General features: G+C 41.5%; 1 protein-coding gene across 1 annotated transcript; it reads left to right on the forward strand.

Annotated features, from left to right (window-relative positions):
- The first annotated feature begins 308 nt into the window (after positions 1-308).
- Positions 309-21,101, forward strand: maf1b (MAF1 homolog, negative regulator of RNA polymerase III b). Its single transcript, XM_084326264.1, has 8 exons — positions 309-843; positions 2,058-2,146; positions 14,272-14,403; positions 17,079-17,241; positions 17,572-17,693; positions 17,806-17,925; positions 18,481-18,573; positions 19,806-21,101. Exons 2-8 carry the CDS (start codon positions 2,064-2,066, stop codon positions 19,834-19,836), a joined length of 744 nt encoding a protein of 247 aa, XP_084182390.1. The 5' UTR covers positions 309-843; positions 2,058-2,063; the 3' UTR covers positions 19,837-21,101.
- The last annotated feature ends 278 nt before the right edge of the window (positions 21,102-21,379 follow it).

Genomic DNA, 21,379 nt, shown 5'->3' on the forward strand with positions numbered 1-21,379 from the left:
GGGGGTTGGCCCCAAACAAAAAATCTAACCAGTCACATCGGGTTTAATTAATATGGACAGGTCAGGCAGCCATTCACAGGGACGATCCGCTCGACATCCAAAGGTGGGCGTGGTTTATGTCAACGGGTTGGAGGTTGGCCTAATAACAAAAATCTAACCAGTCACATCGGGTTTAATTAATATGGACAGGTCAGGCAGCCATTCACAGCGGACGATCCGCTCGACATCCAAAAGTGGGCGTGGTTTATGTCAACGGAGTTGTTATATAGAAGGGCGGTGTGGGCGGGGCTTCACACTGTTGTTGTGGTCTGTCAGAGCTAGCGGTTAGAAGTTACGGAGTATTTGCGGAACAATTGTCATCTTCCTTTCACAAATTAGACGGTTAGCTTCACAGCTACTATCTTTTTATGACTAAGTCGCAAAGGCGAATTGGTCTAGCTAATAACAGTAAGTAACACAAAAAGCCTTTGTAGAAACTAGGTCAAAAGGGATGCCGTCAGACGGACTCAAACAGTCTTTGGATTCAGTCGAGGAGAAGAGCCGTTTTTTTATACAACAAGCTAATATATCCAGAATAATAAGTCATTCTCGACCGAGTGCTTATGAAAAATGTTGTACCAAAGCGGCAAATCAATAAGTCAGCTGTCGAGTAAGGACCGGGGAATATAATAAAATCAGCTGTCAAAACAAGTAAAAGGACCGGAGAATAATAATAACGTGAAGCGAGCTAACGGCGGCTAACGTCAACAACAAAGCAGCGGAGAGATAAAACATTATAAGCGTCTCTAGCGAACACACACTGCCTTCATCCGACGACGGGTTTTGTGAAATCGTGAACCTCTGGTGAGTTAATAACGTAACGGTGCTTTTAAATATGGATACATTAATAATAATAATAAACCAGGAAGACAGATTTTCGACGGGGATGTGGGGGAGGGGGAGCTAGTAGCTGGGTAGGAAACACTAGATGGACCACCAGCAACACCAGTGTTTATTTGAGCTCATGATGGGAGAGAGGGGTAATGGGATCGCATGAATTGATTGTTTATCAGAGCTCTAATCAACATTAATTAATTGTATCCCTTCCCCTCCCCCTCACGATGTAAAGCGGAAGTGCAGTGGTTGTAAATAGGAGCCTCCTCCTGACCTAAACTGTCCCCATGGGGCGCTGTGTATCATAATCCGTTGGATGATATAGGCTAGTAATAACTAACGCTGCAGTTACATTATTTGTGAATTGTGTAACGTTATGTCTGACTTATTGAGTGTGTATTGTGTATTGTCTGTAACGGTTATGAGATTGTTTTGACACTTTGATGACGTTTGAGAACTGCCAGATGGTTCAAAACTGCACCAAGGTATTGATTGATTGATTGACATTTTTTATTAACAGATTACAGAATGGGTACAATACAGTACAGCTCCTCAATACACACAATTGTTAAGGGAATGCAGACCAGAGAAAGACTTTCGTCTTGTTTACATCCGGGTCCCCCATTTTCAATTCATAACATATATGACATACACAACATACAGATAGACAGTACTGCTACATCTATACATTTATGACATACCAGATTTACAAATACAGTACTGTTTGTGATACAAGAAGAGTAAAAAAAAAAAAAAGTATAATACATTTGACGAAGAAACTGTACATTGGGGGGAGAACTGTACATTGGAGGTGGGGGGGGGTGGGGGGAACTGTACATTGGATTATCGACGAAACCTTACTTGGTCCAATAAGAGGGTCTTGTGTATTACTGGGTTAGGACATTTCCTGTACATTGGAGGGGGTTGGAGGTAGCTATTAGGGATGGGCATTTTAAAGAAAAATCCAGATCGATTGATCGCATGCTATACTCTATTGATTGTGTATTACTCGAAAAGGGGAAAAAAAACTTTAATTAAAAAACATGTGTATATATATTTTTTTACTTATTTTTGTTCATTCACGTATCGGAAACCAACAAATAGTTATAATCTTATAAATACATGTGAAAAGATATGTAAATGTAAGGTATTTTCTCTTGTACTTATCCCTCTACTCTTTACAGGAAACAATGAAACTTTTGGAGAACTCCAGCTTTGAAGCTCTGAGCTCTCAGCTCTGCGTGGAAACAGGAGAGTCTCGCATCCTTGGCAGGTAACCACAGAGTCAGCCTTGGTGCTGGTCTAACATTATCTAATGGCTGCACATTGTGCAGGTAGTCACATAGAAAGGGGCTGAATCTGAGCTTTTCAACAGATATGTATTCTATTCGCACACACTTTTAACAGGGACAGGCATTGTTTACATATGGTAATTTAAACTCTTGATAACTCAGACTATTCAAACGTTTCTAGTGGAATGCCATTGTTCAGTGTTGTGGAGATCAGCTGCTCTGGGGCAACATTGCCCACAGCCCCCCTCCACTCCATGGGACCTTGCGTGCATCGAGTGCCTCCCTTGAGGGTGTATTTGTGATTGGCTCTCACGGTTCTATTTTAGTTAGCAGGACTTAGCAGCTCAATGGGAGCATCAACACGGCAATATCAAGGTCTTATCCTTGCCAGAACACTTACAGCTAGTGTGTGATAGCAGATGGCTTAAATAGAGCACTGTTCATGTCATTGTAAACACGCTCAGACATGCAAGTTGTTTCACAATGGATCCATCTCAAACCCCCGCCCTCTTTTGTTGATCCCTCAATAGCAACCGTTGCTTCCCTTGGGAATTGGAGGACCAAGAAAAGAGGGCAGGGTTTGAGGGATGCCCCGATCGATCGGCCAGCGATCGGTATCGGCCGATATTCAGTATAAATATGAGATCGGTGAATTCTGATAATGCTTTATTTTCGCAGATCGTGAAAACCGATCGATGACACTGAAAACAATTCTCTGCAGAGTTCTCACTCGCTCTTCTCTCACAGCTGCTGCTGCACGTATTGCCCCTCCTCCTCCCCCTCCCAGACCCATCTCATGTCAACAAACTCTTCGGCAAGAGTCGACTGCATGAGCACCGCAGAGCTCCTCTTTCGACATAACAAGCATTAAACAAAATGGCCCAGTCATCTATCTACTTTTGTTTAATACATGAGGCGTTGTCTAATGTTATCTAGCTACTGATAGCTCCTGATATCAATGTCTGATATCATCAGTTTGGTATTCGTTTTCGCAAGTGCTGGGCTGGCTAGCGTTGGCTAACTAGCTATCGCTCGTGAGCTAACGTTAGCTACCGAGCTAACGTTACTGTTTAAACAAAACTACACAGTCAACTATTCACTTTAGTTTAATACATGATGCATTGTCTAATTGGCGAGCTACTGATAGCTCCTGATATCAACAAATGTGCATTTCAGTTTAAGAATGATAGGGATGCGCCAGCATGAGACCTAGGTAGCTCACGTTAGCTGTTAGTTTTAACGAAATGACCCAGTAAACTAAATAGTTCACTTTATTTTAATACATGATGCATTGTCTAACGTCATCTAGCCGGCTAGCAGTGCTACAGATAGCTCCTGATATCAATGTCTTATAACATAATTGACATTATTCGTTTTTGCAGCTGAACATTGGCTAATTAGCTATCATGCTTCATAACCCGTTTCAATAAACAATGTTTATTTCGAGGAAATAATTTATCGCGATATTTAACGTTATCGTTTTATCGCCCAGCCCTACGTTAGCTACCTACCGTAGCTACCTAGCTACCAGACCCTGTTAGCTCAGAGCTCTTTCAACATAACAAGCATTAAACAAAATGGCCCAGTCATCTATTCACCTTTGTTTAATACATGAGGTGTTGTCTCTAATGTTATCTAGCTACTGATGGCTCCTTATATCATCAGTTTTGTGCTGGCTGGCTAAACGTGAGCTAACGTTAGCTACCTAGCTACCAGACCCTGTTAGCTCAGAGCTCCTCTTTCAACATAACAAGCATTAAACAAAATGGCCCAGTCATCTATTCACCTTTGTTTAATACATGAGGCGTTGTCTCTAATGTTATCTAGCTACTGATAGCTCCTTATATCATCAGTTTTGTGCTGGCTAACGTGAGCTAACGTTAGCTACCTACTAACGTTGAGACTAAAACTCCGCTCTTGGTGGTCAATTGTGTTGATGTTAGTTTTGTTTCATCAACAAATGAGGCAGAACACACAGTGAATGTATCAGTTTTGTTTATTGCACTTTCTTTGCTGAAAAATAAATGCTACGTTGGCTAAATGGCTCACGCGAGGCATTTAAACATGGTGGACTTGTTGATTTTTTGCAGGAAATGTATTGGCACATTCAACTTTTCTGATTGGTTGAAAATTGCCTTCATGTTCGCCACCTACTGCCACCTACTGCTTTGGCATTGTACTACTACATATATATACATCAGTGTGCTCACAAGGCAAAAACAATGTCTAACTTGCCTGCCATTACGTTGCGTTCTGAAAAGCGAAACTGACCCTGACAACAAAACGAAAACTGGCCATCAGTGTAACCGCAGCCTGAGATGGGGCAGTTGCACAGAAACGTTGTGTTGACTGTTTGGAAGTGGTACGTGAGATCGCCTCAGGGAGGAGTCCAAAGATCACAGGCTCTGCTGAGGAATGAGGGCAGTAGAGCAAACGCAAACCTTCCCATGTTATGCAACACAACCCAACTCACTTCTGTGTCACCTCAGCTGACTGACTGGCTGCCATTTACTGCAGTTCTTTGCTAACATTAAAGGTGCTCTGTCATTTTTGGTGAGTCACAGAAGCGAAATGTGTGTGTTTCATATAGGCTATATACATGAAAATGTACAGTTTCACTGTTGCATGTTTTAGAAAGGCAGGATCATCAATTTAGTTTACAAACATAATTGTAGGCTTGTGTTTGGTTCACAGTGACTTCAAATGATTTATGATGACATATTTTAGGGGTACTCGACAAGTAGGTGTGCGTTAAACGATATGGCATGGCGTGGAGGGTTACCCCGACACAGACTGGTGTGCCTTAAAACTGCTAAATGCACACCTACAAGTTCATTATTCCTCTTATACCACGGTCATTTGCCAACAATATAAGATAAAAGCATTCAAATTATTTTGTGAAAGTTTGGCACTTGCCATTAGTGTGTTTTCCTTCCTGGTCGTTTGTTTATCAAGTTCATGAGTCAGCTGTTCCCGGCCCGCCACAGTTGATAACGATTGCGTTGTGAGAGCTGTGTTGTTGCTATGGTTAGACGTTGGGTAGCGGATGAATTTAGAACAGTGATTAAACTTGAGCCGAACTATGTGCGCAATAAACTGGTTTATTACACCTGTCGGCCAATCGGAAAAGAGTATTCACCCAGACCATGGTATAATGATAATCCTTAGACATGTATAGTATGTTTTGTTTACTAATTGCAGGCACTGCAATAGCAAACAAATCCTCCTCCCCTGAAACGACATATTGCACCTTTTTGAGACCAAGCCTTAGCAAGTGGTCTTGATGTAATGAGTAGGGCTGCAACTAACGTCAAGCATGCAAAAAATATTTTCAAAAATTAACAGCAAATCTGTTTTATGTCTTCAGTTTGAATGGAGCAGAGTAGTTAAAATAATAATAAACAAGACACAAACCACGTGTTAACAGGCTTTGCTGTAGTAATAATAATACTAAACTTTATTTGTATAGCACCTTTCATACAGAAACTGCAGCTCAAAGTGCTTCACAACAGAAAAAAGACAGCATAAAATGAGCACAAAGTGCAGACATAAAATCAGTTTTTCACATTAGGATCTAACAGGCCACCTTGTTTATGGTTTGATTCAGTTTTAAATAGACAATAATAAAAATAGTACGGTAAAATAGTGCAATAGTGCAGTGCAATAAAATCGTAGAATAGATACATTTTTATTTTTTACAGTGCAATAAAATGGTTCTGGATTACTGTTAAACAGTTCAAAGTTGTCTTTACCTTCTCTGTTTGGTATCCACAGTTTAAAACTTGACCGTCTTCCCTCCTGTACAGTTTTGAACCTGTAATAGACTGAGTAAAATAATACAGTGCAATAAAATAGTAGAATAGAATAGATAGTAAAATTATGCTGCAGTGCAATACAATAGAATGGACAGAGTAAAATAGTGCTACAGTACAATCAACAGCAGAGCTATGCTGAAGAGGTACATTTTTTGCTTATTTTTGAACATATTAAGAGATCTAGCTTCCCTAATGTCCATAGGTAGTGTGTTCCATAACTTTGGTGCATAGTTTGCAACGGCTGCATCCACAATTTTCCTTAGACTGTGGCTTGGAACCTTCAATAGACTAGTAGTAGACGATCGCAATGTTCTAGGAAGCACATAGTTGTTAGGCTTGGTCCTGTTCCTTTTAGGGCTTTGTACATCAAAACGGCTTCAACAACAGGCCATGGAGGTGTATAGACCCAACTAGTAGATTATAAGAATAGTTGCCAGCTATTGTCATTAGGGCTGGGTGAGTGGGCGATATGACGATATTATATAAATATCGGGTACAGGTACAGTTCATTAACGATACACTTTTTAAACGTATCGTGGATATCGTGATGTTTTGACCAAGAGGATTGTGTCGTGTCAATCTGGTCCACTCCGTTCAAACTTTTGAACAACGCCGCTCCCACACACAATTGTATGGTAACTACGTCTACGAACATTGTACATATGTCTAAACTGAACACTGTGACCTCTTTTTTTACTTCTAATTTTTACTATGTCTTTATTTCATACTTATCTTGTCATGCACAGTCTCTGGAGCGCAACAGTAAGAAGCATTTTGTACAAAAGTATTCTGTACTTCTGTATGACAACTATTAAAGAAACTTGAAACTTGAAACACACACACTACTGCATCAAAGTTAGTACTTATGATTAACAAAGGCATTCGTTTTGTGGCATTAACGTTATATAGTTACACGCAGGGGGCGAAATTAAAGCCCGCCGCCCGCCAGGGGCGCTCAGTTTTTACCTTTGGCGCTTGCCACTGAGAGCCCTGCCCGCCGTGTGGCGTGTAGACGTGTAGTTCATAATGATACTCTTATTTTGAAGATCTGTGCGGGTCTCATTTCCGGCCCAAGCGCAGCTAGAGTCATAATATCGATGGCTCCGGCACAGGGAGCGAAATTAACTTTTTGACTCACCGGCCAGTGGCGGGTAGATGGGAAGAGTCTACCCGCCAAGCATATTTCTTACCTGCCAATATATATTTTATATATACATTTTTTTTTAAAATAAAATATATATTATATAATCATACTTGTAGTTGTATTATCTGCGAGACATCGCCACCACGCAATAAGTCAAAATGCTTGCTATCTGCAAACAGCTCCACTGTCTGTTTTGGCTGTGTTGCTCTTCTAGAAAAATAATCCTTTCAGGGTTGCCTATTGAAATACTGTACACTTTCCTACTGTACACTTTCCTGATTAATTGAAATGGGGGACCCTGATGTAAACAAGACGAAAGTATTTCTCTGGTCTGCATCCCCTTAACAATTGTGTGTATTGAGCTGTACTGTATTGTACCCATTCTGCAATTTGTTAATAAAGTTTTCAATCAATCAATCAATCAATCACACCTCCAGTACAGAAACATTGTTTGAGTTTGCGTGTCAGGTAGACCATTGATTGACAGTCGAGTCTGCCAATTACATCACATCGCTTGCACTCCGGTGCTGCAGCTGGACCCATTGCCCACCTCTGCTGTTGATAACGCTAGCCAAGTTATTATACACACAGATACACAGTGGGCCAGTGACTTTGGTGTAGGGGTGTAACAATGCATCGATCCTAAGGGGGAAATTCAACTGCATCGATTTGAAAATGTTAGAATAGATTATCGCAATTTTAATGTGTACACGTTATGTTATTGTCATGTCCGTTACAGCCAACACACCGACATACGCTACTGCATCAATGTTATGATTAACAAAGCAAGGCATTCGTTTTGTTGCATTAACGTTATATTACTATTGCTATCGATAAATCTAGGTGTTCTAAAATCTATTGCTATTGGTAAGAGAGACTATAATAAATTGGTGTCTCGGAAAACGAGAGCCCTGATCGCGGAGTTTCAGGAAGTAAACAAGAAAAATAAGAGCTTCCGATTGGTCATTTGCTTTATTTCCCATGAAACCAGTCACTTCACTCTACTGTGATTGGACCGTTGGCTTGAGTGCAATGTGGGACTTGTAGTTTTTTAACGATCTCGCAGCGGAGGAAAAAAAAGACGAGAGAGGCTATAATCTGTATTCGCACAGCGTGCGCGTAATTGATTTTTACCGTTCGCATACACATATTTTTAGGGGCCTGCTTATGAACTACACGTCTACACGCCACACGGCGGGCAGCCCTCTAAGTGTCATGCGCCAAAGGTAAAAACAGACCGCCCCTGGCGGGCGGCGGGCTTTAGTTTCGGTCCCTGCTCCGGCAGTTAGCAGCATTCGGTTCGTATGATATTCTTATTTTGAAAAAAAACGTGGCAACGAGTCATATCCGCCCAGCCGGGCCAGCCCCCTGCAGCGGGATACTATTGGCTTCTGCTCGTATCAACACAGAGCGGCCCGCGCCCCGCAGCTCTAGTGCCACTGCTAACGTTAAGCTCTCAGAATGGTAGCAGCTCGCCTGCAGCATCTAGTGCTAACGTTAAGCTCCCAGAATGGTAGCAGCTCGCCCGCAGCATCTAGTGCTAACAGCTAGCTCACGCTAGATCGATCTGTCCCAGTAAACTAAATTGTCTTAACGTTATCTACCGGGCTAGCAGTAGCTACAGATAGCTCCTGATATCAATGTCTTATAACATTGATTGAATGCGTATTCTAGCTGAGGGCATGTTGAATGTGATTTGACAACATAACCGTAACGTTATAAATGGGTCCAGCTGCATCGCCGGAGAATTATCCTTGCATGCTGAATGTAGGGTCTAGCTGAATATAGGGTCTAGCTGCAGGGCCGGAGAATCCTTGCTGGAGCTGGAGGCTACTCAAGTATACACACAGACAGTGGAGCTGTTTGCAGATAGCAAGCATTTTGACTTATTGCGTGGTGGCGATGTCTCGCAGATAATACAACTACAAGTATGATTATATAATATATATTTTATTTAAAAAAAAATTTTTTATATAAAATATATATATATATTTTTTTTAATCAAAAAAAATTTGGCAGGCAAGAAATATGCTTGGCGGGTAGACTCTTCCCATCTACCCGCCACTGGCCGGTGAGTCAAAAAGTTAATTTCGCTCCCTGGTTACACGTTATATAGTTACACATCAGCGTATTTACCCAAACATAGCAACGTCCGATGACGACATAGATAGCAAGCGTTACTGTTCATATCTCATAATACAGTGCAATAAAATAGTAGAATAGAATAGATAGTAAAATTATGCTGCAGTGCAATACAATAGAATGGACAGAGTAAAATAGTGCTACAGTACAATCAACAGCAGAGCTATGCTGAAGAGGTACATTTTTTGCTTATTTTTGAACATATTAAGAGATCTAGCTTCCCTAATGTCCATAGGTAGTGTGTTCCATAACTTTGGTGCATAGTTTGCAACGGCTGCATCCACAATTTTCCTTAGACTGTGGCTTGGAACCTTCAATAGACTAGTAGTAGACGATCGCAATGTTCTAGGAAGCACATAGTTGTTAGGCTTGGTCCTGTTCCTTTTAGGGCTTTGTACATCAAAACGGCTTCAACAACAGGCCATGGAGGTGTATAGACCCAACTAGTAGATTATAAGAATAGTTGCCAGCTATTGTCATTAGGGCTGGGCGAGTGGGCGATATGACGATATTATATAAATATCGGGTACAGTTCATTAACGATACACTTTTTTAACGTATCGTGGATATCGTGATGTTTTGACCAAGAGGATTGTGTCGCGTCAATCTGGTCCACTCCGTTCAAACTTTTGAACAACGCCGCTCCCACACACACACTACTGCATCAAAGTTAGTACTTGTGATTAACAAAGGCATTCGTTTTGTGGCATTAACGTTATATAGTTACACGTTATATAGTTACACATCAGCGTATTTACCCAAACATAGCAACGTCCGATGACGACATAGATAGCAAGCGTTACTGTTCATATCTCAGCCCGTGCCGAGTTGTGCGTGCCCATTCTGCGGTCTGTTAATAAAGTTTTCAATCAGACAGATGTATGGAAAGGCTTTTATTATAACATTTGTTGCAGTAAAATCATTATGCCTCGTTGTCATGCTGCGGTGCGCTGGTAATCACTCGTCGGCCGCGGTGAGCTGTTGTTGTCGTTGAGCTGTGCTCTCGTTAAAATCAATGGAGGGCATTCAGGAATGTAAAAAAAGAACAGCGCTTGCCGATTAGTGCTAAGAACAGCAGGGCAGGTACAAGCGGTGTGACGTAATTGGCAGACTCGACTGTCAATCAAAATTATTCTGTTGCCGGCTGAATGATTGAATGAATGAAAACGTTATTAACGATTGCAGAATGGGTACAATACAGTACAGCTCAATACAACAACAGTGGACTGGAGGATGAAGACCAGAAAAAGACTTTAGGCTTTTTTACATAAGGGTCCTCCATTTTCAATTCATCAAAACATTTAGAGACATACAAATATACAGTAGTTTCATAAAAATGCTAAAATCCTATTGATTGATTGATTGATTGATTGATTGATTGATTTAAAACTTTATTAACATATTGCAGAATGGGTACAGTACAGCTCAATACATACAATTGTTAAGGGGATGCAGACCAGAGAAAGACTTTCGTCTTGTTTACATCAGGGTCCCCCATTTTCAATTAATCATATTTCATATCTAAATCATATAATATCTCATTGCTAAATATATGCAATATATAATCTAATAATCCAATAATCTAAATCTAATATATAATATAAAAATGCTAAATGCATGGGTATTTTATTTTGTCTTTAATGTTAGCTTGCAAACTCAAATACTGTCTTGGTAAGCCTCATAATGAATTGTTTGGGGGGAAAAAGAAAAACATTGTGATGTGTATCGCCGAAAGGTCAGAAAATATCGTGATATCATATTTAGGCCATATCGCCCAGCCCTAATTGTCATAATTGATTTGTTGTTGCAGCTCTTGTCATGAATTGAGTGGAGGAGGGTGTTTTCAGTGGATAATGGGTGTTGTTACATAAAGGGCTATGGAGACTTGGGATCGGGAGCAGAGGTGTTGATATTGAGCCTCTGCTGGCGTTGACCCAGTGTGACACATGAACACACCGTGTCCTCTAACACGTCTTTGTAGCTATTTTGGAGTTTGTAACGGAGAATGTTATGGAGCGTGTTTACATACAGCTGAGTAGTGCGGGACCTGCCAAGTCTGTTGGTGTTTATGCCTGCTTAGTGGATTCAGTGCAGCCCATCATGCCAGCTGCGGCCGAGCGAACATAACCGCCTGTTGCGCACGCACCCCACGTGGAAATATTTATCTCCAGTTTAAGCCCTGATTTAGGATTTTTGTCATTATGTGACTGTACCGGGTTAGGAAGGATGCAGCTAGGATCTTATCCAATGCTGGCCACGAGGTCACCAGCTGTACATGTTGGATCAGCAATTAGCTGACTCCCCACTGTAGGCGATGTACTGTGGTGCCCTGCCTCAAACTGCTCCTGTGTTTTCTGGTCACTGGTGTGTGTGTGTACGTATGTGGTCCGGATTCTCTGGATGGTGTGATTTGACCATGAAACCCAGCGTCTGTCACTCTGTCAGGGGACGCCCCATTCACTTCCAACCTCAGCAAATAGTTCAGTGTCAAAATACAACGCTCCAGAATGCCGCATCACAGCCAGCTTACTAGGTACTGCATTGATGTGGTTGCACACTCCTACGCAGAGCTGTCTGTATGCCTGTACGTCGCACATCCTGCAAAACGGCTCTGTACTATTACTGCAACAAATGCCGACCACCTCTTCGCGTTTGAAGAGAATATGTTGCATGTACTTGTATACATAGTAGGGGTGTAACGGTACACAAAAACCACGGTACGGTAGTCATGGTTCGGTACGGGTTTTCGGTACAGTGGGGGAAGGTTGGCTTTCCATGTTCCACTCAGGGGTGATGTAGTGTGCAGTAACTAATTGTACTTGTAGGGCTGTCAACGAATATTCTATAGTGAAATTAATAATCGACTTGTAATTATTTTTTTTAAATATTAATTATATTAGATTGTGAAAAGAAACAGCCCCCGGTGGGCGGTCGTTAGTGGTTAACATACCGTTGTATTCGTTCGGTACACTACACAGCCGTTCGGTACGGTATGGTACACACTGAAACGGTTCAGTTCGGTATGGATACGTGTACCTTTAGACCCCTAATACATAGTATCACAAATAACCAAATGTTAAGCGTGTCAGAATATTTATTAGTTAGAGACGTAAACAGACTATTTTGTCTGCGTGATGAAACCATACCTATTTATTCATGGATGCGTTTATCATAATTTCCATGAACATGGTGAATATACATGGCTGCACAGATGTTGTGAAGTAAAATTAATTCACTTTTCATCTCATTTTCAGTTTGTATCTATATAGTAGACTTAAACTGATGAAGGGGAACAATGAATATATAATGAGTTTTTCCTCATTTACAGTCACGTCGAGTGTACATACAGAAATAAGACAAAAGAAAGCATGTCAAATCACAGCATATTAAATTATAACAGACAACAAGACGAGGCAAAAAGTAAGGATAACAAATCAATTAAAACACATACAACTTGACAAAAGTTGGAGATCAAGGTTCTACACTGCATCAGAGGGGATAATCTCAAGCTTTAAGGACTGTTGGAGTTCATTCCATGAGCTAGGAGCATCATAATGAAATGCAGATTAACCCTGTTCTGAGCAAACTCGAGGGACCTTAAGGACATTAGAACAGGTGCCATACATTCCAAAATTCCATTCCAATAATGATGTTAGTATAAGGAGGTAGCTTACCAATAATGGCCTTACAATGAACCAGTGTTTTTTGCGCCTCCATCAGAGAGCATATGAGTGTAATGTGGTTGCTGATTAGTCAACGTGGACCTATCCAGAACTATTAAAGGCTATTTGAGTATTTTGTTGTTGAGCTAATTGGGGGGAGGGCGTGGTGCATGGTGAACTCCGTTCCACACTCTTGCAGTTAACTTTCTTCAAATTGTCTTTGAAATATGTGTTGCGATATCCGTCATATCATAGTTTATCCAGCCATATTTGTGTGTGTGTGTGTGTGTGTGTGTGTGTGTGTGTGTGTGTGTGTGTGTGTGTGTGTGTGTGTGTGTGTGTGTGTGTGTGTGTGTGTGTGTGTGTGTGTGTGTGTGTGTGTGTGTGTGTGTGTGTGTGTGTGTGTGTGTGTGTGTGTGTGTGTGTGTGTGTGTGTGTGTGTGTGTGTGTGTGTGTGTGTGTGTGTGTGTGTGTGTGTGTGTGTGTGTGTGTGTGTGTGTGTGTGTGTGTGTGTGTGTGTGTGTGTGTGTGTGTCTGGGGCAGTTATCCTCATCATGCTACGACCTTTGTATGCCCCTATAATTAGACTGTGCGCCAGAGAGGCTCTGAGACGGGCAACGTCAGAAGTTGCACAACCTCTGCTCCCTTGCATAACCCCTGGGTGGGTCTGGGGGAAACATAAACACTGCGCTCCAGTCTTCTCCGCTCCTATCTGATTTCATTTGACCCAGACCGCTAAACTGAACAGATGAGGAATTACGACACTTGACTTGTTGCAATGTGAATAATTCTCATCACAGCGACCAGACTTCTGCTCGTCAAATGTTTGCATGGCCAGGTTATGGTTCCCAAGTCCAGGTGGAGTTTAATGACTGTTACTAATATTGTAGCCTATGTTAAAGAAACACGTCAACATTATGGCAAGTGCGCTTTACTGTCTTCTCCAGAGTCAGACAAGAAGATGGATAAAAAATGTCTCTCTGCGTTCAGTAGTAAGCTATCAGACTGCAAGATAGCCTAGCTTAGCACAAATTCATGGAAACTGATACGGACCACGAGCCTAGCTTAAAATTCCGCGAGATGTGTTTTTGCAGGTTTTGCAGCCAGATTGCTTCCTACACACAGGAAATTGGTATCTTATCTTCTTGTCTGACTCTCTAATAAAACGTGGTATAACGCGTCGCATTGTGTACTTGCACTCGGAAGACTATCTTGAGTGTGTGTGTCGTACATTTGGACTCGACCAACATTATCTCTCCCATTGGTACGTTTGCTAAAACGTGAATGAAATGCTTTATCACTTTTTAGTCATAACAACACAATGTATCGTCTGTGTTTTGTAGGATTGAGAGCTACTCCTGTAAGATGGCAGGAGACGACAAGCACATGTTTAAGCAGTTCTGCCAGGAGGGGGAGCCGCACGTCCTAGAGGCCCTGTCTCCCCCCCAGTCCATCAGCACCATCAGTCCTTCACAGTGAGTACTGCAGGCCTGGCACAGCATCGCATACACAGTATGTACCAGCGTTGGACCAAAGCATCAGCTATTAGGGTTGTTTGAGAGGACCTGAGATGGCATTTAAACTGCTATACTATTAACAGTTTGAGTGCCAGCCATTAACATGGGAAACATGGTTAAATGCCAGGACCCACTTCAATGATAGCGTTGTGAACGCATAATCTCTCTCTTAAATTATGTCTGTGTCTAATCTGCCTGTCGTTTATCAATGACTTGTTTGCAGTCAACATTGTCGAAACGGAATTTTTTTTCCCATGGTATATGTGTACTTATGCACGCTATAGAGGCAGGCTGAAAAATCGATTCTCTCATTTCCTCATCAGCGATCACAGCCACACACACACGCATAGGGCAAACGCTGATATATCTGTGAAAATAGCTCTGATTATCCTAAGACTGGTCAAATAAATTCCTTACCTGAGATCAGATGTTATCCAAAAAGATTATTCCAATTCCTGATCGCCATTCCAAATATCGATCACGCTTATTGATTACAGTGTTGGGTCCTGTAAATACATAATCCACGTGTTTTCCGGGCCGGCAAGCACAATCGATCCTTCAGTTGGATTGACGGAAAAGTAAAATGAGCAAACTGGCCACTTCCCCTGCATCAGTGTAAAGTAATGGGGTGCAGTTACACTGGGAGAGACAATAGGGGGCGGTATCTTCCCAATTGAGCTCAGAGAGACTCTGCAGCACTAACCCGAGGCTCGATTGATGAAATATGAATTCAAATCGCCAATAAAAAAAAAAGACAAACAAACGCTATATAGCGTCGGGGTCACTCAAAGGTCGGCATGAACTAACGACAAAACGCGTCCGTGGCACTCAATGTGTTAATATTTTGCAGGTTCATTTCGGTTTTGATATTAACTCATTCCCCGCCAATAACGAGTATACTAGTTGGATCAAAGTAGGATTGATGTCATATAGTCCTTACCTTTACTAGGAGGTATCTCAAAAAGAATATTCCAATTGTCTGATCGCGATTTCCAGTATTGATGTCCATCGGGTCCCTGACATGAAGTGGCACAAGATATGCCTCAAGTGTGCTGAATGCGTTTCAAAGTGCTCGGATGAAGCGATTCACTTGGCTTGGTCTAAATTCTCCGCCCGGACAATATACAATGTAACACACGGTGTGAAATAAGGTTTCAAAGGGTAGGCGATACTGCCACCTAGCAGGATTAGGCCGGTATTGCACGCTCAGGGTCTCAGAATGAGTATAGAATAAAAAAATCGAATAAAAGAAAAACCGATAAACGATCGAAAACCCGACTATACTCTGCTTTTGGTGAGATAACCCGATTATAGTCGTGGTTAGCCGTGAATGAGTTATGGAAGAATGACAAAATTGATGTCAATCAAGTGTTTTTCAGCCTTTTTTTATTTTTTTTTATATAAATAAAATGTATTTAAATAAAGAATATTCAAATCGATATATTCCATAGATATTGCCATGGAAATGATCACTGTGAATTAGGGCTGGGCGATATGGCCTAAATATGATATCACGATATTTTCTGACCTTTCGGCGATACACGATACACATCACGATGTTTTTCTTTTTTACCCCAAACAATTCATTATGAGGCTTACCAAGACAGTATTTGAGTTTGCAAGCTAACATTAAAGACAAAATAAAATACCCATGCATTTAGCATTTTTATATTAGATTTAGATTATTAGATTATATATTGCATATGAGATATTATATGATTTAGATATGAAATATGATTAATTGAAAATGGGGGACCCTGATGTAAACAAGACTAAAGTCTTTCTCTGGTCTGCATCCCCTTAACAATTGTATGTATTGAGCTGTACTGTACCCATTCTGCAATATGTTAAAGTTTTAAATCAATCAATCAATAAATAGCATTTTAGCATTTTTATGAAACTACTGTATATATGTATGTCTCTAAATGTTTTGATGAATTGAAAATGGAGGACCCTTATGTAAAAAAGCCGAAAGTCTTTTTCTGGTCTTCATCCTCCTGTACTGTATTGTACCCATTCTGCAACCTTTTAATACAGTTTTCATTCATTCATTCTGACGGAAACATAATCATTTTGATTGACAGTCGAGTCTGCCAATGACGTCACACCGCTTGCACCCGCCCTGCTGTTCTTAGCACCAATCGGCAAGCGTTATTATTTTTTGACTTCCTGAATGTCCCGTGTGCTGAAGTGAACACTGAACATCAACAGAGCTACTAACGTTAGCTCCCCGCGGCCGTCGAGTAGGAGACCAGTGTTTCACAGGATGACTAAATGAGGCATAATGATTTTACTACAACGAATGTTATAATAAAAGCCTTTCCATACATCTGTCTGATTGAAAACTTTATTAACAGACCGCGGAATGGGCATATCTCAGCACAGGCTGAGATATGAACGAGTAACGTGTGGACAGATTGACGCGACACAATCCTCTTGGGCAAAACATCACGATATCCACGATACGTTGAAAAAGTGTATCGTTAATGAACTGTACCCGATATTTATATAATATCGTCATATCGCCCAGCCCTACTGTGAATGTCCTAGCCCTCCGTACACCACCTATGAGAGGCGATGGTGTTAACCGCCTACTGTGAAGATTATAAGTATTATTGTCTCTCTCTCTCCAGACTGGGTAAGAGCAGCGAAGACGGGGACAACCCCCTGAGTGACACGTGTTGCAGGAAGACCCTCTTCTACCTCATCACGACGCTCAACGAGTCCTTCAGACCAGACTATGACTTCACCGCCGCACGGGCCCACGAGTTCAGCCGTGAACCCAGCGTCAACTGGGTCAGTGTCGCTGTGCTGAATTATTCACACCGTTTCTGATGTTATGTAGACGTTTTCAATGGAATGGGGTTGCTAGGGAACAGCTGTGGTTATTTCCTGTCAGCTATTGCATTAGCAAACACTGCAACGGGAAATAAATGTTGTCCAATTTACAATGTTTATGTTTGAACCCTCTATACTAGACTTCTTTATTAAATAAGTGGAGGAAACCCGTTCAAGAGTCTCATTCGAGGGTGTAATTATTTGACCCATCAAGCAGTCTTTTCTTCTTTGTTGTTCAAAGGATGTTCTTCAAAACTGAACTTCTGTTTTGGTTTTTGTCTCCCCCAGGTGGCCAATGCGGTAAACAGCAGCCTCTTCTCAGCTGTGGGAGAGGAGTTCAACTCCCTGGGGCCTGAGCTGTGGAACGCCATGGACCAAGAGATCAACCTGCAGAGCTGTGATATTTACAGGTTTGTTGTGTTTGTGCATTCCTAGCATGCTCCAAACAGACGGCGTACGCATCCCGTTTGCCTTCTGAGCGTATAGCGTCTGAAAGATGCCTGTGTTGATATCGACCAACAGCTATAACCCTGACCTGGACTCTGATCCGTTCGGCGAGGAGGGCAGCCGCTGGTCCTTCAACTACTTCTTCTACAACAAGAAGCTGAAGAGGATTGTGTTCCTGACGTGTCGCTCTGTCAGGTGAGCAGCCGCCAGAGCCCGTTCTCACTGTCTCACCTGTCCACTTACTGTCATGGATTCACAAAGTATCGGATGGGTCTAATGATCTTTGGCCAGTCCCTCGTGTACACAAGTCTAGTGCTTCTAGAATAGAGTGGGAAATGAGAGGGAGGGAGTGTATATCCGGGGAAAAATACTTTGGTCTAATTTTATCGCCTATATATTTATGTCTTTCTACTATTACCCTGCCCATACCTGTACCTCCCCATGCTGCTATGATGCGTGGATTTCCCCAATCAATAAAGGAATATCTTATCTCATCTTAGCCTTCTTGCAAGTTGATCGCCATGTGAGATATGTCTAGTCACCCTGTCCCGATTGGCTAGGAACATGGCTGGCCCGGCCAAAACTCTGATAGTCCTATCAGCTGAGGCACCTCAGGCCCCAGGATGTAATCGTTGTCACAGAGAGGTGGAGAGGCTTGTCTTGCATGTCAGACACGCCTGGCTGTAGTGGAAACTACCTACTGTATGGTGTCTAATTTCTGAATGTTTTTATGTCTTGTCACGCCTGCAGTGTTTTGAGCGGCTACAGTCGTGGTTGTTTTGACAACGAGCTGGACATGGAGCTGGACGATGAAGAGGAGATGGATGGCTTCACTGAGGACAGGTAGGGGAACATGCAACCTCTATTGGAATTGCACTGAACGTGGTGCTGAAATATGGTTGATGTTACTCAGATGCTGAAATGAATAAAAAAATTATGATCTTAAAACTGAGCCATGTCTCAGTTTTAAGCCTGATCTTGTTCATGAGGAATATATATATCTCAAGAGAACCTATCTGTTTGTATTCACAGCTAACATGTACACATGATCGACATAAGTATAATACTAGGCATGCTTGTAGGGAAACGTTCACACTGCTACTATCAAAAACCAATGCAGCAAAGAAAACTGTGTTATATAGAGCCATGTCATATTGGAATAAACTGCCAGTACATCTTACTCAGATAACCAGTAAGATACGTTTTAAAAATAATTTGAAAAGAGCATTGAGAGAAAAAGAAATTAGTTTACATTAAAGAAAAACACAGATACTGTAGTTTACACTGTAAAGATATGACTGTCTGAGAGTTGAATCCCTTTTATTGTATTTTATGTGATCATCTGATACTCTGTTTGTGTACTGTAATGCTATTTGGAATTATTTTTTATATGTAGGAATATTGGAATATATTTTTTAATGTATGCTACTATAATGTTATGTATGTACTGTTTTTGTTGTGTGTGGACCCCAGGAAGACTAGTTGTTGCTGCGGTGATGACTAATGGGGATCCATAATAAAGATAAAGATAAAGTAACAGTTAGGGATGGACAGATGATATCTGTCCACTGCCGACTCCTAAACTTTCAGTATCGGCCGATGCCAAATGTAATCTGATCCATTGCTTTTGCTAGGGGGCGACAGTGGCTCAGGAGGTAGAGCGGTCGTCTGGTAATCGGAAGGTACCCAGTTCGATTCTGGCTCCTCTTGGCAGTGTTTAGAAGTGTCCTTGAGCAAGACACTTAACCCCTAACCGCTCCCGATGAGCAGGTTGGCACCTGCATGGTTGCCTCTGCCATCAATGTGTGAGTGATAAAAGAGCTAAATGAACAAAAGAAAATGCACTCTATTTTACTGAACAGTATAGACTTAGACCATCAGGTTTTGAAGTCATTGGACAAAAACTATTGTGATATAATCTATTTTCTCCATTAGAAAGATCTAACATGCTTGTCAAAAATGCAGCAAAATCAAATCACGTTGCTTTGTTTTCTGGAATGTTTCTTGGAATCCGATTATTTTATTATTTTTTTATTTAAAGACTAAAAAAAAACGTTTGTCTTCTCTTGTCTCAGGTACAGGTTCCCCAGAGCTCTGTGTGTGTGAAGATCCACAGAAGACGCTCCTCCTCCATTCATCATCTAGGCCTTCACATCTTCTACTCACTCAGTTCTTCCTCTCATCTACTCCTGTTTTCATCTGTATTCTGCTGCCTGATCCAAAGCCATTTTGGAAAATAAACCATACCCCCCCCCCCCCCCCCCCCCATTGACACATGCATGTTTGGAAGCCTTCGCATTAGCTGGACATGAACGGCACCATGACTGAAAGGACATTTGGAAATGCCCCAGGGTGCCTCCTTTGGAACAGGACCCAGCCAGCTCTCATTCTCCAGTATAATTACTAACTATCCTTTTCATCCCCTCCACCTTCTCTGACTGTTTTTTTTTTAAGATGGTGGGTCCTGTTACGGATGGGTGTGTAGAGTAGAGAGCAGTCCTTTCCCTGTAAAAGTATGTCATAAGATTCCCCACACAATCCATAAGGAGTCTATGGAAAACACCAGCATCAACAAGAATCCACACACGGAGAGATACTTATGTCCCCATTAATAACCCACCCCGGGGAACGACCAATGTGAGGAGGAGCTGGTCTGGGCCCTACGCCAGAGCCAATGCCATGGGACTGAATGACCAGCTGAATACTCGTCTGTGACTATTTGTGCTTTTTCTCGTTTGTTTTCGTGTGTGGTTTTTTATGTTTTGACAGTGATGTCATTGTGTGAGAAAACTAAATATTTTTTTAGCACCGAGTTTGTAATGGAAAAACTTGTACTATTGAATTTTCTTACTGCACGTTTACCCCTCTGTGTTGTCAAGTGGTAGATTGGGAGAGTGCTGCAAAGAGGGGAAAAGACTGGACGGATGGGACACGCAATTTTTTTAACTTGGATAAACATATCAGTTTTTGATGGATGTCGGCTTAGTTTTTGCTTTTGGTCCCGTTATTAGATGACGCCACAATGTCCCTTCTTTCTTTCTATATGCATATTATTTCTGTGTTCTTCAGACTTGCAAAATCCATTTTCCCAAATTGTGTAAATGTCACATCTGTTTATTTTTCTTTTATTACCTTGTTGCAAAGGCTTGGGTACAAGTGAATGTACAGGACAATTTTTAAAGACAAATGTTTCAGAGAAACTTCCCCCAAAAAGTAGATCAGATGTTTTACAGTATTTTTTTGAAATCGAGAAAGTCCTCTTTTTATGTTCTTTACAGGTGAGTTGGAATTCCATGACTTTCTTGACTGTTCTGCACCTAGTTTGATGAGTCTAATATATTGAATATGTGAATAAAGTTGTTTGAATCGAACCGTGTTCTCCATTTTTGCTTTGCTGTTTAAGAGTAAGGGAAGCCATTCTAATTCTAAGATCACACTTGATGGTTGTTTTGTAGTACTTTATCTAAATATGACTACTTAAAAACAACATTTTTTACTCCGAGGTCACCACTTGCCCTTCTGCCAGGGTTGAACCACAGATCCCCACCTGCCAGCACTACCTAGAAGTTGTACATGCACCCTTTCATCCAAACCACCGGTCAAGTGTGGAACGGTGGTGGAGAAGGCACCATTATCATGCTGTGTCTGA

Source organism: Notolepis coatsorum (genome assembly GCF_963971535.1).
Source record: "Notolepis coatsorum genome assembly, chromosome: 12".
NCBI classification, from domain to species: domain Eukaryota; kingdom Metazoa; phylum Chordata; class Actinopteri; order Aulopiformes; family Paralepididae; genus Notolepis; species Notolepis coatsorum.

Coding starts and splice junctions, on each gene's coding strand:
- maf1b (XM_084326264.1), top strand. CDS start 2,064: ATGAAACTTTTGGAGAACTCCAGCTTTGAAGCTCTGAGCTCTCAGCTC. Junction 17,694..17,805: donor CAGAGCTGTGATATTTACAG/GTTTGTTGTGTT, acceptor ATCGACCAACAG/CTATAACCCTGACCTGGACT. Junction 18,574..19,805: donor GATGGCTTCACTGAGGACAG/GTAGGGGAACAT, acceptor CTCTTGTCTCAG/GTACAGGTTCCCCAGAGCTC.